Here is an 18,891-nt window from a genome sequence, read left to right as displayed (position 1 = left end):
CCAAGCTTAAAGGAAACATGTCACCATGAAAATAGAGTTCAATCTGCAGCCAGCACTTTATGGAGCAGGAGGAACTGACTAGATTTTTATATAGTTTTGTGAGAAAGGATTCAGTATAATCTTTGTTTTAATAATTTAGACTGTTGCTTTTTCTGGAATTTTTAGGCCAGTGGCTGGATCTATCAGTGTTTGACAGCTATCTCTTTATACACATTCATACAAAGAAAGCTGTTAGTCACTTATCACATCTCCACTGGACCAAAGATTTCAGAAGAGCTTAAAACACAAGTATTACTAAATGTTTTTTCTTAAAACCATATATCAATCTGCTTATCTACCCCTGCTCTATATCATAGTGCCTACAGGTTGCAATTTGATGTCGTCGCTACTGGTTCTCTTTAACTGTTATTTTGGGCCATTGAGCCCTTAGATAAAATTCTGCGCTTTGATGCGGCTTTTCAGACCAATTTTTTTTGTCAGGAAACCTGTGGGTTAAAACATTCTTCCTTGTCACAAACATGAGCACTGATACTGCACAATATAGATAATAATAAATTGATATCATTTTCATAAAACTATCAAAACATTTTTTGAGCAGAAATTTTCCTCCGCAGTTTCTCTAATTCAGATCCTTAGTATGAAAACTATTATGGGAAAATGAGTAAGATAGATTTATATAGTCACTGTACAATAAAGTAATAACTGTCAGCATGAATATATCTAAATTCAGAAATATCTACATACGTTTTATGCACTCTCCTGCATATTAGTGCCAATATATTCAGTTAATAATCCTGTCAACTATTTTACCTTTACAGCAGTGACTATGAATTAATGCCTTAATATTATAACATATGATTTACTGGTAATAAATAGCAAATCCTGCCTATCAGTGAGTAAAGATCCTCATTGAGCTTAGCTTTAGTCAATACTCATTTGCTTAGACCACTTCTAACCTGTTCTCGTGGGATGTTGTGTTATTAGTTTCTGGATTGTAAACTATGAGAATATCCTTAGCAGATTTATAAATAAATTGTATTTTCTGTTACCTACAATTCTTTTTATGGAGCCTCGCTTAGTTTTATTATGTTACTAGATCGATTGATTAATTTACCAATATCAACACTATATTAAGAATGTGCAATATTGCGGAAAACAACATTTACTGATCTAATGTCTATTTGCAGCAATTGTATTAAAAGGATTAGAATAATGGATTAATATTATATCTATTAGTATTATGTAATAATTAAATTTATAATTCAGTTTTTTCAGCATAGTCATGTTGATGTTATTTGTATTAGCTGTTAGTACAGTGCCTTGCAAAAGTATTCGGGCCCCTTGAATTTTTCAACCTTTTCCCACATTTCAGGCTTCAAACATAAAGATAAACATTTTAATGTTATGGTGCAGAATCAACAACAAGTGGTACACAATTGTGAAGTTGAATGAAATTTATTGCTTATTTTAAACTTTTTTTAAAAAAAATTAAACTGAAAATTGGGGCATGCAATATTATTCGGCCCCTTTACTTTCAGTGCCGCAAACTCACTCCAGAAGTTAATTCTCTGAATGATCCAATGTTGTCCTAAATGACTGATGATAAATATAAGCCACCTATGTGTAATCAAGTCTTCATATAAATGCACCTGCTCTGTGATAGTCTCAGTGCTCTGTTTAAAGCACAGAGAGCATCATGATGACCAAAGAACACAACAGGCAGGTCCGTGATACTGTTGTGGAGAAGGTTAAAGCCGAATTTGGTTGCAGAAAGATTTCCACAACTTTAAACATCCCAAGGAGCACTGTGCAAGCAATGATATTGAAATGGAAGGAGTATCATACCACTGCAAATCTACCAAGACCAGGCCGTACCTCAAAAATTTCATCTCAAACAAGGAGAAGACTGATCAGAGATCAGGCCCATGATCACTCTGGATGAACTGCAGAGATCTACAACTGAGGTGGGAGAGTCTGTCCATAGGACAACAATCAGTTGTACACTGCACAAATCTGGCCTTTATGGAAGAATAGCAATAAGAAAGCCATTTCTCAAAGATATCCATAAAAAGTGTCATTTAAAGTTTGCTACAAGCCACCTGGGAGACACACCAAACATGTGGAAGAAGGTGCTCTGGTTAGATGAAACCAAAATAAAACTTTTTGGGCACAATGCCAAATGATATGTTTGGAGTAAAAGCAACACAGCTCATCACTCTGAACACACCATCCCCACTGTCAAACATGATGATGGCAGCATCATGGTTTGGGTCTGATTTTCTTCAGCAGGGACAGGGAAGATGTTTAAAATTGATGGAAAGATGGATGGAGCCAAATACAGGACCATCCTTGAAGAAAACCTGTTGGAGTTTGCAAAAGACTTGAGACTGGGACGGAGATTTGTCTTTCAACAAGACAATGATCCCAAACATAAAGCAAAATCTACAATGGAATGGTTCACAAATAAACGTATCCAGGTGTTAGAATGGCCAAGTCAAAGTCCAGACCGGAATCCGAACGAGAATCTGTGGAAAGAGCTGAAAATTGCTGTTCACAAACGCTCGCCATCCAACCTCACTCAGCTCCAGCTGTTTGCAAAGGAAGAATGGGCAAAAATTTCAGTCTTTGTGAAAAACTGATAGACACAGACTCCAAGCGACTTGCAGCTGTAATCGCAGCAAAAAGTGGCGCTACAAGGTATTAACTTAAAGGGGCCGAATAATATTGCACGCCCCAATTTTCAGTTTATTATTTGTTATAAAAGTTTAAAATAAGCAAAACATTTCGTTCAACTTCACAATTATGTCCCACTTGTTCATTCTTCACCATAACATTAACATTTTTTATCTTTATGTTTGAAGCCTGAAATGTGGGAAAAGGTTGAAAAATTCAAGGGGGCCAAATACTTTCGCAAGGCACTGTATTTAGTTTATCCTTACTGTTAATTTTACTGAATGGATCCTTAAAGACATCATCCACTTCCCTAACTCACTTCATTTTTCATTCATCAATTGAGCTATAATATGCCATTAAATGCACCCACACTCTTAATACAGGAATATAAACCTTTTATTATGCAGATAGATCATTTTGTGTCTGACAGCTGCAGCTCTGATGTTTACATCCATCACCTCCTCTCCCCAGGTTTACTGAGCTTTTTTACTACAAGTTCCATCATGCATTAAAGTGGCCTGTGAGACAGCACTTAGCATGCCCCATTCGTTCTCCACCAATGTTATTGTCATAGAAAATGTCCTGTCAAAGATAATGATCAGAACAATGCAGCACTTGTCACATGAAAACACTGTACTGTAAAGCAGGCTAAGGCTAGGTTCACACACTGCATTTTTTTGACGCTGCGTTTTTGTGCGTTTTTTTGCGGCAAAAACCGCACAAAAACGTACCCGCGTAAAAAAAACGCGGCAAAAAGCGCACGCGTTTTGCCGCAATTTGGTGCGTTATTTTGCTGCGTTTTTGCTCACTGCGTCTTTATGCGTTTTTTATCAGTGAACAAAAAAAAAGGTCTGATGTCATTTCCTTCTTCAATGTGTTCTTCATTCTCCACTAGTGTATGCAGAAGAGCAGACAGCTGCAGAACTACAAGGCTCAGCATACTCCATCCAATAGTGTATGCAGGAGAGCAGACAGCAGCTGCAGAACTACAAGGCTCAGCATGCTCCATCCAGGACTGTATGCTTGAGGAAGAGTCAGGGGGAGCAGACCTACAAGGCTCAGCATCCTCCATCCAATAGTGTATGCAGGAGAGCAGACAGCAGCTGTCGAACTACAAGGCTCAGCATCCTCCATCCAATAGTGTACGCAGGAGAGCAGACAGCAGCTGTCGAACTACAAGGCTCAGCATCCTCCTTCCAGGACTGTATGCAGGATTTCTTTGCCCCCCCAAACAAAAAAAATGATGTGGGCTTCGCCATATTTTTGTATGCTAGCCGGGTACAGCAGGCAGGTACGGGCTGCCCCCAACCCCCAGCTGCCTATTTGTACCCGGCTGGGAACCAAAAATATAGGGAAGCCCTTTTTTTTTAATTATTTCATGAATTTCATGAAATAATTTTAAAAAAAAATGACGTGAGCTTCGCCCAATTTTTGAGTCCAGCCGGGTACAACTAGGCAGCTGGGGATTGGAATCTACAGTGCAGGGTGCCCATGCTTTCTGGGCACCCCCGCTGTGAATTGCAGTCCCGCAACCACCCCAGAAAATGGCGCTTTCATAGAAGCGCCATCTTCTGGCGCTGTATCCAACTCTTCCAGCTGCCCTGATGCCGGGTGGCTCGCTGGGTAATAATGGGGTTAGGGCTAGCTGTATAGCTGGCCCTAAGCCCGAAATTCATGGTGTCACGCCAATATTAGACATGGCCACCATGAATTTCTAGTAAAGATAAAAAAAAAACACAACACACAGAAAAATATTTTTATTAGAAATAAAACACAACACAATTAGTGACTCCATCTTTATTGAAATAAAGAACCCCCCCTCCGCAGTAATCCTGGGTCAAGGGTCCCGCGCCGTCCAGTCCGGATCCAATATCATCTGATCGGTTTGCTGGAAGGCAAAGCGATCAGATGATGTGTCAGGTTCTAGGGGCTGAATCACATCACACATCAGCTGATTGTATAAAAGCCGATTATACAATCAGCTGATGCATCGGTGCAATAAAAAAAAAAAAAAAATACTCACTTATGTGCTGATTACCGGAGCTCCTGGAGCGATGGGGCGGGAGTCTGATCCTGTCCGATCGCTGCAGCAGCTGCCGGTAATCAGGGATGAAGTCTCCTGACGCATCCGCTGATAACCGGCTGGGCGCTGGCGTCAGCCCGAGACTTACGATCAGCTGATGCGTCAGGTGACTGCATCAGGTGATCCATCGGCAGGTCCTGCATCCTGCAGGCATACGTACCTGGGGAGACTGCACACACCCGGAGCGGCGATACCGTGAGAGGAGATGGGAGCGGGCATGGCATCGGGAGTCTGCAGACAGGTGAGTATAACTTTTTTTTTTTCTACTGTTCACTTTTGTTTTCGCAGCCGCTTCCACCTCTTGCCCAGACATGGCGCCGCACGGCAGCATACATGCCCAGGACGGGAGGTGGAAGCGGCGGTGACGGTACCGGGAGGATTCACGCTTCTGTATTTACTGACAGAAGGAATCCTCTTCCTGTACATGTCACTTTACTACCCACCTCCTGCGTTTATAGCTGCGTTTTTGGTCTTAGAAACGCACCAAAACGCAGCTATTTGCGTTTCTCATTGCGTCTTTCAACATCCCATTGCACTCAATGGATGAAAAGCGCAGTGAAAAACGCGGGAATAATTGACATGCTGCGTTTTTGTGGCACCACAAAAATGCAGCTGAAAAAAAACGCTGTGTGCAGACAGCAAAAATGAAAACTCATAGACTTTTTTGGGGAAGCAAAATCATGCAGTTTTCTGAGCATAAACGCACCCGAAAACTGCGCAAAAACGCCGCGAAAAATGCACTGTGTGAACTTACCCTAAGAGGAGAGTGGAATGGGATGTGGGCTTCTGTCACTCAAAAAGAAGCTGCCCCACCCCCGTCAGTGACGTGGCCTGCTCAGTTTGTCCGATTCCGTTTTCCAGACTGAAAGGGTAAAAGCTAGAACATCAATAAAGGTACATACTTGCCCCAGAGATATCAGCTTACAGGAGCAGGCTCGGTAGCAGAAGTGCATTGGGAATTTGTTAGTTAGGAATAGTTAGGACAAATAAAATTGGTCACATTAGTAGTGGAAGACTCCTTCATGAGTGTTTTTCACCAAATTTACATCAATGTTTGCTCAGTGTGTCAATTTTTACCATCAGTGTTTGGTCAGTGTATCAGTTTTTACAGTTACATCAGTGTAAAATAAATTGCAAAGCTTCCCTATCTAATGCAATGTTAATCAAGGACAATTGGACTACACACTGATGACAACAGTCTACTGTCTGTGATTTTAACACACCCTTACAATGTATTGGTAATTTTGATCCCAAATGTGGCTCAAAACCAGATAATTTTGTTATTTTGTTTGGCGGATAAATGGCCTGACATGTTGTTCTTGAGGTGCCAAATATTGCAATTATAATATGAAATTTCTGGTATGTGAATTTTATAATGCGGTGACATATTTAAGATATGTTAACTACATAAAGCTTGCATATGGGAGTTGTGTAGAGTGTAGAGTGTGTGTTGAATTAGATTGGCATATGTTAGTTGGGTAGAATACATCAAGTTGCTATATATGAGTTGTGTAGAGCACATAAGGTTGGCATATGTGAGTTGTGTAGATTAAATAAGGCTGGCATATGTGAGTTGTGCAAAGTATATCATGCTGGCATATGTGAGTTGTGTAGAGTGCATCCGGTTGGCATATTTGAGTTGTATAGAGTACATTAGGTTGGCAAATGTGAGTTGTGTAGAGTACATCAGGTTGGCAGATGTGAGATGTGAGATGTGTAGAGTACATAAGGTTTGCATATATAAGTTGTAGCGCCGACTTCCCTAGTGCAATGGCATTCCGCGACATCTTAGCACCATGTCCCTGCTCCCTCCTCTTTCCTGCACTGCCATCCTCATGTTGCATGTTCCTCTGCTTACCTTCATAGCTGTCCACATGTAGTATTGTCCTCTGCATTCCCACACAGTCATCTTTGTGTTGCATGGTCCTTGGCTTGCCCCCCGTGTCACTTGGTCCCCTGAATCCCTTCATTGCTTCCCACATGTGGTGCTTTACCCAGCACAACCCCTGCAGATGCGCATGTGTGTTAGCTTTAGGTCTTATGCATGCTACGTGGGGTTTCCTGGTCTGCAACCTAGGGGGCTTGTGTGCACGCTTCCTGTCCCTTTAAAAGGAAGTTTGTGCACTTTGCAAAGCTGTTACCAGCCTATCACTGTGAGGCACCAGGTATTTAAGACTTCCTCCCCTGATGGGAGGGGCCATAGCAATACATTAGGTTTTGATCCTAGCTGTCGTTTGGTCCTGTCTGTCTGTTCTGGTCTCCAGTACCAGTCTTGCATGCAACCAGTTCTGCTCTGCTATGTCGGTCCTGTATGTTCCTGGTATCACTTTTTGTCTTTCACCTCTTTCTGTACCTGCCTGCACCAGTCATCCTGTCTGCCTCAACCATTCCAGCTGCACCTGTGTCCAATGTCCTGTGCCTGATGTCCATGCTTGGGGATCCATGCCTGTGGTCTTGGACTCTGATGATCGGAGTTCCTCCAGATGTCCTGTCCTGGCTGCACCTGTGTCCGATGTCTGGTGCTTTATGTTCCATGCCTATTGTTCTGTGCCAGATAACCAGGGCCCTTATGACTGGAGTTCCATACCAGATGACCTGGACCCTGATTACCATAGTTCCTGTGGAGGTCCTGTACTGGCTGCACCAATGTCTGATGTTCTGTCCTTGATGTCCCACGCCTGGTGACCTGAGCCTGATGACCAGTGCTGGAAGTTCCTTACTTGCTTCTTCCTGTCCAACTGTTCTCCATTCACACTGTACCTTGTGTTCAGCCCTGTTGGTCCTGCCAGTGTCCATCCTGTCTGAGTTTGTTCTATTGTTCTGCTGTCTCCCTGCTCTACTAAGCCGTCACAGTCTCAGATACTGCCCTGGGAGGGGCACCTGGCATACAGCCTCGCAGTGGGTGCTTAGTCAAGCCCCTCCCACTAAAGGGTAAGCCTAGGTCTTTCCTCTGATTCAGTGGGTCCACTTCAATTTGCCGCCTTCACGGTGAGTGTTACATAAGTTGTGTAGAGTACATCAAGTCATGCAATTTATTAGAGTAAATCAAAAATAAATTTAGTAAGCCATGTGTAACACTTTCCACTGGCGGTGGTAAAGCAGCAAGCAGGAGCAGATTCACTGGACCACAGGGGGTCCCAGGTTTATGCTTTAGTGGGAGGGGCTTGACTAAGCACCCACAGTGATGGAGATGCTTTCAGGGTAGTAACCGGGACTGTGGCAGCTGGGTTCAGAGTATGGACGGATACAGATGCAAACATGCAGAGTTTCTAGTGTAGATTGGGACCACCGGGATGGCTAAGGTAGGAGGCACAACCAGGATGGACAGGTACAGACACTAGTATAGAAAGGAACCAACGGATTGGTTGAGGCTGATAGTACAGCCAGGGTGGACAGGCACAGTAACTAGCATAGCCAGGGACCACAGGGATGGCTTAGGCTGAAAGCATGGCCAGAGCAGGCAGGCACAATCACTAGTATAGACAGGAACCACTGGGACTGCTGGGGCTGATAGCATAGCCAGGGTGGACAGGTACAGAGAACAGCAGGGCAAAGAGACAGGAATGTACACTGGCTAGGGAATGGTCATTGGACAAGGGAACCAGACAACTAGCTGGCTAGAAAAGCCAATAACTAATTTATTACATTGCTCAGACACCTTCCCTAGTAGGAGAGTGTCTTAAGTACCCAGTGCCTGTCAGCAATAGGACAGGAACTGGCACACTGGCCAGTAAGAAAAGGGCAGCAGTGAGCATTTACGCCTTAGGAGCACTCTCGGAGAACCTGTGTGGTGCTCTATTGAGGAAGGAAGCAGAGGATACCCACGTGGAGGACCGTGGGGAGGCTAGGCAGCATTGTGTGGGTGAGTCGGCGTCCCTACAGGGGGAAATGTGAGCAGTGCAGAGATGAGTGATATACTTTGAAACAGTATTTTATAAACAGACCAGGTTTTTTTGTGCAGGTATCACATTGCCAAGTTGTGTCCTTTCTTATCCCCCTTCTGTAACACACTCGGCACCTTTTTTATGACCTTCCTTTTTAGGCAGTTTGAGGGATCTTATCTGGTAAATGTTGTCCTGGTACTATATGGTCATTTTCAGTTCCAGAAACATTAGGGCCCTCTTCTTCCTGACTTCCAAAGATTAGAGTCTTGATCACTTCCTCCTGAAACTGAAGGATTATGGCAATCTGGCCTGCACTTTGGCATAGCATCTAAGTGTTATATAGTACCATCTCCACAATGTGCATTGCCAGCTCTTTGTACCACAGATTAGCTTTCCACATGGCACTGTGGAGCAGGAGGATTTGATCTAAGAGATCAACTCCTCACATGATCTTATTGTACCCCTGGACAATGTCTGGTTTGGGGACCCGCGTATTTGTACGCACAGTGATGGGGATGCTGCCATTACCATGTATTGCGGTCAAGAAAGGACATCACTCAATCCCAGGACATGGAGTCACTCAGGGGGTTGAACTCAGGTGTCTTACCCTTGATAAAACCTAAATCTGTGGGTGTACCCAAAGGCGGGCTTTATACGCTGCGACATCGCTAGCAATTGCGCGATAGCACCCGTCCCCGTCGTACATGCGATATCTGGTGCTTGCTTCACATGAACATACCTGGTCGGCGACGTCACTGTGACTGCCGAACAATCCCTCCTTCAAGGGGGAGGTGCATTCGGCGTCACAGCGACGTCACCGCGATGTCACTAAGCGGCTGGCCAATAGAAGCGGAGTGGCGAAGATGAGCGGGACATAACATCCCGCCCACCTCCTTCCTTCCGCATTGGCGGTGGACGCAGGTAAGGAGATGTTTTTCGTTCCTGCGGTTTCACACACAGCGATGTGTGGTGCTGCACGAACGACAAACAACATCATATATGCAGCAGTAACGACATTAACCCCTTCACGACCATGGACGGATCTTTCCGTCATGGATCGTGTCCCGGTAAGCCCCGCCCCCTGCCGCGGGCAGGCGGCGTGGATCGGCACACATTTCAGCTGTTTTAAACAGCTGACATGTGTGCCTACATGTTCCGAGTGGAATCTCATTCCACCCGGAACATTAACCCCTTAGATCTCGCTGCCAAAGTCTGGCAGCGAGATCTATATGCGCGCGGCCATGTTTTTTACTTACCGCCGCCCCCTCCGTGAGTGATCATGTGACGTTCGGTGGTTGCCATCGTAGCACAGGGTCATGTGATGACGCCTGCTTCTACTAAGTTTCACTTTCCTTTTTCCTCGGCACGGAGCAGAGGAAAAAAGAAAGTTACTATTTCTGCTGTTTACAGCGGTATAGCTGTGATCAGCAGATAGTGATCAGCAATCGGATTGCTGATCGCTATAGCCCCCTAGGGGGACTAGTAAAATAAAATAAAAAAAGTAAAAAAAAAAGTTTTAAAAAATTAAAAAAAAAAAAACAAAAAACCTAAAAGTTCAAATCACCCCCCTTTCCCCCCACTGAAAATTAAAGGGTTAAAAAAAAATAAATATACACATATTTGGTATCGCCGCGTTCAGAAATGCCCGATCTATCAAAATATAAAACCAATTAATCTGATTGGTAAACGGCGTAGTGGCAAAAAAATTCCAAACGCCAAAATTACGTTTTTTGGTCGCCGCAAGTTTTACGCAAAATGCAATAACAGGCGATCAAAACGTAGCATCTGCGCAAAAATGCTACCATTAGAAACATCAGCTCGAGACACAAAAAATAAGTTGTCACTGAGCCATAGATCCCAAAAAATGAGAACTCTACGGGTTTCGAAAAATGGCGCAAAACGTACGCCACTTTTATTGGACAAGCTTGTGAATTTTTTTTAACCCCTTAGATACAAGTAAACCTATACATGTTTGGTGTCTACAAACTTGCACCGACCTCAGGCATCATACCCATACATCAGTTTTACCATATAGTAAACACCGTGAATAAAACATCCCAAAAACTATTGTGCCATCACACATTTTTTGCAATTTTTCCACACTTGGAATTTTTTTGCTGCTTTCCAGTACACCATATGGTAAATCTTATGGTTTCATTTAAAAGTACAACTTGTCCCGCAAAAACCAAGCCCTCATATGGCAAGATTGACGGAAAAATAAAAAAGTTACGGCTCTCGGAAGAAGGGGAGCAAAAAACAAAAACGCAAAAACGGAAAGTGCCCCGGGACTGAAGGGGTTAAGGAAATGAACAACGTGACACAGATCAGCGATTTGTAACACTTTTGCGGTCGTTCATCGTCGCACCTAGGATGTACACATTGCGATGTCACTACCGGCGCCGGATGTGCGCCACTAGCGACGCGACCCCGACGATATATCGGTAGCGATGTTGCAACGTGTAAAGCCCGCCTAAGACACTCACGCACAGTTTGAACAATTTTATTTTGTACCTTTCCGTCTTACTTGGTAGGTATGGTCAGAATATTAGCCTCCCCTTAAAATGTATTAGGGAGTTATCCATGCAGATGTCCCTTTGGGTAATGTACATCTCAGCAAATTTGTTACTGGATTAATCATTGACCAGCTGAATTATTGATATGCAATTAGTAGGAGTAAAAATACCCAATACTTAATACTATAATGATCTAATAAGCACAAAATAATCTTGCCGTCATACTTAGTCTACCAATAGTGAGTAATGTTAACTATGCATTTTCTATATTCTCTTCGTATACACTATTCACTTCTACATTCCCAAAAACAAAATTACTGCTTTAGAATACACATTTTTTTATTGCATTATTCCAGTTCAGATGAAGGACATAAAGAAAATTTGATTTGTATTTTGTGTTTTCAGCATCATCTCCTATTGTAAAAATGAATGTCTACCCCTGAAGCTAGAGCATTTTTGTCTGTTGACAGTTCAGATTTGGCATTTGCGTAATGAATAAAGATGTAAACAGCATAAGATCTTTCTTTTATTATTGTAAGAAGAGAGTTTTGTAGCTGATCTGACTAGGATATAATGACAGTATAATTACAATATGTAGGTGAATATTTTAAACTGTACGTGCAAATTATCTATGACAAATCCTGTCAAAAATAATGATCATCAGAAAACAAAGGACTATAGAAAGTCTCGACTTCTCTTGGCATTTCTCTATAGAGGGAACCTGTCAGGTGTAAAAATTCTATTAACCTGGAAATGTGGGGTTCTTCTGCAGGTTATAGCATCTTAATCCTGTCCGGCAGCTGCACATTAAACTCTGCTGGCAGGAGAAAATGAACTTTAAGGCTATGTGCGCATGTTGCGTCTTTTCGTGTGTTTACGCAGCGTTTTAAACTGCAGCATAAATGCATGCGTTGTGCGTCCCCAGCAAAGTCTATGAGAATTAAGCAAATTCCATGCACACTTTGCATTTTAAAACGCAGCGTTTTGGATGCCAAATTATTTACAAAATCGATGTGTTCCAAAAAGCAACATGTCACTTCTTTTGTACGTTTTGGATGCTTTTCCCTGTCTGTCTGTAGGAGAGCACCATAAAGAATGCATCCATTCTGCATTCAAAATACATTAAAAATGCATCTAAAATGCAGCGTTTTGGATGCGTATTGAAACGCACATGCAGTGATAAAACACTGCAGATTATTTGTCAAGCCAGAATGCAACGTGCACACATACCCTAATCCTGCCGTCAGTGTTCATGTTTCAGTCATATGGGCTTAACCAGAGTAAGATCAGTCACCACTCTGTGTATGGAGAGCGGCGGCTGTAAGCGTACCCCAATGCTCTGACTGACAGCCTCCCAGAAGTAGAACTTGTTGTCAGTTCCTGTGACTGATCCCACTCCATGACTGAAACTGGAACACTAGGCAGGTTCCAAATGGTATTAACCTGAAGATTAACCCCATATCTGCAGGTTGATAGCATTTTTAAAGGTGACAGGTTCCATTTAAAGCGTTTTCTAAAATAAATAAAGGTTACTGACAAAGTATCATCACCTATGAACCCGAAAGTTCTAATTAAGCCTATATTGCAGTCAATGGAGCACAGCAATCTGGTAAAATTTTATGTGTGCATAGTACAGAATTACCGTATTTTTCATTTTATAAAATGCACCCCAAGTTTACAGATAAAAAAAGTTAAAAAAAAAAATATGGGGTCCGTTTGGTAATTCAGCGGTGTCTTACCAGAGAGGGGGCACGGCAGAGGTGTTGGAGCGGGGTCACAGGAGGCAGGGGCAGTGCTGGAGTACGGCGATGCTGTGGGAGGTGCAGAGGGGGGCCTAGATACTCACTGCAGGCTGCGACGCTGTGCTGGGACAGCTGGTGCTGCTCTTTGCTGGACCAGCCAGTGATGCTGAATGCTGTTGATCACTTCAGGTGGTAAGGCACTGACCATTCTGAAGGTGTCGGCAGTGCGAGCATCAAAGAAATGGCGGCTGAAGTTGGCAGGTGCGCAGATAAGAGCTTGAGCCGAGAGCTCCATCTGCACACATGCCGACTCTGGGCACCATTATTTGAATCCTCTACCACTGACATCTTTAGAATGGCTCATGCCTCGCCACCCATTGCACAGAGCCTCACTGCCCGCCACACATAGCATAACTGCACAGAGCCTTGCTGCCTGCTGCACAGAGCCTTGCTGCCCACCGCACAGAGCCTCGCTGCCTGCCGTACAGAGCAGCGCTGCCTGCCGCACAGAAATGTATAAAGTAGCGCTTCCCGCCGCACAGAGCAGCACCCCCCGCCGCACAGAGCTGCACAGAGCAGTGACAGTCTCCGCACAGAGCCAAATAGATCTGCACCACAGAGAGCAGCACAACACCTCTCCACCACACCCCGGTAAGCTACATTCGGATTTTAAGATCCACCCCTCATTTTCCTCCAAGGAAAAGTGCATCTTATAATCTGAAAAATGTATGTATTAGTCAGTGAGAATTTCGTTACAGGGATTGTCTAATCTTTCTTCAGGAGCACACTGCTTTACTGCCTCCAGTAGTTGTTCATGCAAGGGAAGTGGTGTGCTCCTGAAGATTGAAATGTCAGACAATCGGTATGCTTACATCTTTGGTCCGGTTTGTGCGCTGTTCCATGCTGCAACCAGAGACAACTTTCTGTCATGTCAGCAATCCAGCCAGCTGTAGAGCAACATTTGTCGTCTGTGAAGCAAAGAGGTTGCAAGCGCTCCTGCTCCTTAAAAACTGGCTAGAAACCTAGACAATGAAGGGTAAAATAAAGGACAGAGTTGAGAATTGAGTGGATTTAAGTTAAACGACAAAGTCATATGTTTTTACAAGCTCTTCGCAATTATACATATTTAAGAACTAAAGCAACTCCTTGAACAGACGGTATTGTGTAAACGTGTATCTGTGAAAGTGTAATACCATAAGACCAAGGTAATTCTTTTTACTCATCACTAGGCATCTCCGACTGGCAGTGAAACAATTCCTTTGAATTTTATATTTGTTCCGTCTTTTGGAACGCTTCCTTCAGAGGTGCTGCTGGAAAAGCAATCCAACTATCTACCTAAAATTGTGGGTGATAAAAGAGCATTGATGCAAAAGGTACTGTACTACAAACATTAAAATATGTTGTATAGATGTACGGTTTGTTGTGACATTTATAAATGCCAAGTAAATGCAGACTTTGTGCTACTAGTTCAGTACGCTTGGTGTGAGTGCAGTTAATGTCAGATATTAAAGTGGTTGTCCACTACCCAGACAACCCCTCCTCAATCCAATTGGTTCTCCATTTTGAAAGAATAAAACGTTTACTCCGCTCTGGTGCCGACATCATCCAGTCATTCTCCTGGGGTTACTGTATGTACCAGGGTGATGTCAAGTGATCTGTATGGACAATCAGGCTCCTTCACTCTCGCCCCTTCAGACAAATCAAATACATCTGGGGGAAATGAAAGAGCATCAGTGCTCATTTCCTCCAGATAGAAGTGATTTGTTCTAAGTGAGGCGAATAAAGCAGCCGCTGATTGGTAGCACAGATTGTGTGATGTCTCACCGGTACACAATCCCGTGAGAGTGAGTAGCGACACTAAAAGGGGGAAACATTCAGATTTTGAAGGGTTGCTTGAGTAGTGGACAACCCCTTTAATATATGATGTTCCATAATGCAGACTGATAGCATGTGCACAGTTGCTTGAGTGTCTTTTCATGTGGCTTTGGGCCTGATCCCCAGACCCCTCATTACAACTATAGACAAAGGCTGGTGGATCTTTTGCTACCTTTATAATAATGCTTGCAGATGTGCATGTTGCTTATGCCTAAAAGAAGAATTTTTTCGAGATTAGAGTGAGTGCTAAATACATTTAAACTGACAGTTAAATTAGCTGGGAAAAATGTATAATTATGCTCACTGGATGAAAAATTATTGAACTGTTGACTCATAGCTCTACCTGTAGTATGATATTTAATATCAGCTGGCTATGCAGTCAGAAGACGCACCACTCAACAATACTGGAATACTGCACATGTGCAACATTGTACATGGTGGATATATACAATGTACACATTTCTTTGCCAGATCGTCTTTCCAATTGCATATTATAGCCAGAAGTGATGAATAAGTGGAAGAAATCCCTTATTTTTTGTTACTTAAAAACCCAACACTAATCCTTCTATACTTGCTGTAGTACCCGGGCGTTGCCCAGGATAGTAACTGTCTCTTTGTCTCTCACCCTGTCTGTCTGTGTCTGTCTATCTCTTTCTGTCTGTGTGTCTGTCTCTGTGTGTGTCTGTGTGTGTGGCTCTGTCTGTGTGTTTGTCTCTTTCACTGTCTGTCTGTGTGTCAGTCTCTATCCATGTCTGTCTGTCTGTTTGTGTCTATCTCTGTCTGTCTCTGTATAAGTCTCTGTCTGTCACTCTATCTCTGTGTCTGTCTGTCTCTCTTTTTCTCTTTTCCCCTCTGTCTCTTTTCCCCCGCTGTCTCTTTTCCCGCTCTGTCTCTTTCCCCCTCTGACGCTTTCTCCCTCTGACTCTTTCTCCCTCTGACTCTTTCCCCCTCTATCTCTTTTCCCCCTCTGTCTCTTTTCCCCCTCTGTCTCTTTTCCCCTATGTCTCTTCCCTCTCTCTTTCTTTCCCCCTCTGTCTCTTTTCTCCCTCTGTCTCTTTCCCCCTCTGTCTCTTTTCCCCCTCTGTCTCTTTCCCCCCACTGTCTCCCCCCCCTGTCTCTGTCTCTTTCCCCCTCTGTCTCTTTCCCCCTCTGTCTCTTTTCCCCTCTGTCTCTTTTCCCCTCTGTCTCTTTCCCCCTCTGTCTCTTTTCCCCTCTGTCTCTTTTCCCCTCTGTCTCTTTCCCCTTCTGTCTCTTTCCCCCTCTGTCTCTTTCCCCTTCTGTTCCTTTCCCCCTCTGTCTCTTTTCCCCTCTTTCTCTTTTCCCCTCTGTCTCTTTTCCCCCTCTGTCTCTTTCCCTCTCTGTCTCTTTCCCTCTCTGTCTATTTCCCCCCTCTGTTTCTTTCCCTTGCTGTCTCTTTCCCCTCTGTCTCTTTTCCCCCTGTCTCTATTCCCCCTCTGTCTCTTTCCCCCCCTCTGTCTCTTTCCCCCCTCTGTGTCTGTCTGTCTATATCATTCTGTCTGTGTGTCTGTCTCTGTATGTGTGTGTGGCTCTGTCTGTGTGTCTGTCTCTTTCCCTATCTGTCCGTGTGTCAGTCTCTATCCATGTATGTTTGTCTGTCTGTCTGTCTCTTTGTGTCTATCTTTCTTTCTGTCTCTGTATCAGTCTCTGTCGGTCTCTCTATCTCAGTGTCTGTCTGTCTTTTTTCTCCCTCTGTCTCTTTCCCCCTCTGTCTCTGTCTCTTTCCCCCTCTGTCTCTTTCCCCCTCTGTCTCTTTTTCCCCTCTGTCTCTTTCCCCCCCTCTGTCTCTTTTCCCCCTCTGTCTCTTTCCCCCCTCTGTCTTTTTCCTCCAGTGCCATATACTTAAAAACAGCCATACACCATGATGCTCCACATCCAAACCTCACTGTTGGTATGGTGTTTTTGGGGTGATATGCAGTGCCCTTCAAACATGGTGACTGTTATGTTAATGCATTGAAAAAGTTCAATTTCGGTCTCCTCTGACTAGACTATATTCTCCAAGTATTTCATAGACATGCTTAAATCTTGTTGAGAAAACTTTAAACCCACTTGAACATGCTTTTTTTCAGCAATGGAGTATTGCGTGGTCAGAGTGCATACAGGCCATGGAGGTTGAGTGTCTTAGTTATAGTTTTCTTTGAAAAAATTGTACATGCTGATTCCAGGTCTTTCTTTAGCTTTCCACAGGTGGCTCTTGGCTCTTGGACATTTTTTCGGATAATTCTTTTGACTCCTCTGCCTCAAATCTCGCAGTGAGCAACCGATCATGACCAGTTTATGGTGAAATTATGCTCTTTCCACTTCTGGATTATGGCCCCAAGAGTGTTCACTGGAACCTTCAATAGTTTAGAAATTCTTCTGTAACCGATGCCATCATTATGTTTTGCAACAATAAGGTTACAAAGGTCATGAGAGAGCTCACTGGTTTAACCCATCGTGAGATGTTTCTTGTATGACACCTTAGTAATGAGACACCTTTTATAGGCCATCATCACTAAGTAGTAGGATTGCTTTCTAAACAATGATAGATTTCAGCTGGTTTCATGATTTCCATGGCTTTTTACACCTCTCTTTCTAAATGTATTCAATACTTTTCCCTGTGTCATTTCACATTATTACACATATCTTAATTTATGGACATATATGGTTTGATACCTTAACCTAGGGTGATTGGATGGGTTGTCATGAGACTCACTAAAGGGTGCTTTACACGCTCCGACATCGCTAGCGCTAGGAGGTGGTTCGCCGGACACAGCGACGTTGCAGGGAAGGTAAGTCCGTGTAACGGGTGTAAGCGATGTTGTGCGCCACGGGCAGTGATTTTCCCGTGACGCACAACTGACAGGGGCGGGTATACTCCCTAGCTATCTCGCTAGCGAGATCGCAGCATGTAAAGTGCCCTTAAGTGCCTGTCATTTGAGTTGTAGTTCAGTAGAGTTAATCTCTTAAGAAAATGCTGATTGCATTAAACTGCTACACACAGTATAATAAGTGACACAACCCTGGGAATCAGGCTTTTATGTCCAATGTTATACTGCGCTGAGTTTAGGCTACTTTCACACATCAGTTTTTTGGCATCAGGCACAATCCGGCATGTGCCTGATGCAACGGATCCATCTGGCGCAGAATATGCAAAAACGGTTGCGCCGGATCCTTTTTTTTTTTTTTATGGATCCAGTATACTGGATCCGTTGAAAAACGGATCCGGCAAATCGGTTTTTGCATCAGTTTTGTCAGTTTTTTTGCAGGATCCTTTTTTTACAATAAATTGGAGCATGCTCTGCTTCAAAAAAACGGATCCGGTGTCCGCATCCGTTTTTTGCCGCATTATGCCGGATCCAGCGTCCATAGGCTTCCATTGTAAATCACGCCATATCGCGCCGGATCCGGCGTGATGCGTTTTTTTGTCAGAGACAAAAATGTTACGAGAGGCGTTCCATCCGGCCGCCGCATTAGCCAATTACGCCGGATCCGGAAAAAGCCGGATGCAACGCAATTCCATTCAGCACAATCCGGCGCTAATACAAATCAATGGGGATAAAACGGATCCGACGCTGGATACGTTTTATCCAATTTTTTCGGGATTGTGCCTGATGGGAAAAACTGATGTGTGAAAGTAGCTTTAAACATAAGAAAAACAGCTGACAGCTTCTCTTTATTGTTGCTTAATTCCATTAAGGTTGGCATCTGTTTACACATAGCTTTTTTAATCCATGATGTTCCCAAGTGAAAAACCGGTCATTTTCTCTGAAGCATTTTTTTTCTATAGGGGTCTTTTTTGAAATGTTTTGCTCTTTTTTGATGCATTGTTGGTGTATATTTGTGCAACTTTTTTACTTTACTATTTTAGTGCAAAAAAAATTAGATTCTGCACTTATAAACACAATGCTCTTTTTACATGCATTTCATCTGGTACCCCATAGAAACCTAAAGGGAAAAAAAACCATTAAAAATATAAACAGTGCCTTTAAATGCAAAATGGCCATGAGTCTTGAAGAAATCACATCTGCTTTGCTTGAACTGTTAAACGCAGCCGAATTTCTGCTAAGAAAACAGTATGAAAAAGCAGCTTCTTTTATGAATGTGCGGCCGCGGGAGCAGCG

General features: G+C 43.4%; 1 protein-coding gene across 2 annotated transcripts in view; it reads left to right on the top strand.

Annotated features, from left to right (window-relative positions):
• MLIP (muscular LMNA interacting protein) overlaps nt 1-18,891 on the top strand; it is a 551,953-nt gene that overhangs the window by 238,919 nt on the left and 294,143 nt on the right. For both annotated transcript variants that reach the window (XM_075340299.1, XM_075340300.1), the window contains exon 3: nt 14,125-14,268. In XM_075340299.1, coding sequence (XP_075196414.1) covers nt 14,125-14,268 — 144 coding nt within the window. The remainder of the gene's footprint in view (nt 1-14,124; nt 14,269-18,891) is intronic.

The sequence above is a fragment of the Anomaloglossus baeobatrachus genome, chromosome 3 (assembly GCF_048569485.1).
Source record: "Anomaloglossus baeobatrachus isolate aAnoBae1 chromosome 3, aAnoBae1.hap1, whole genome shotgun sequence".
NCBI lineage: Eukaryota > Metazoa > Chordata > Amphibia > Anura > Aromobatidae > Anomaloglossus > Anomaloglossus baeobatrachus.
This window is presented reverse-complemented; position numbering and strand designations above follow the sequence as displayed.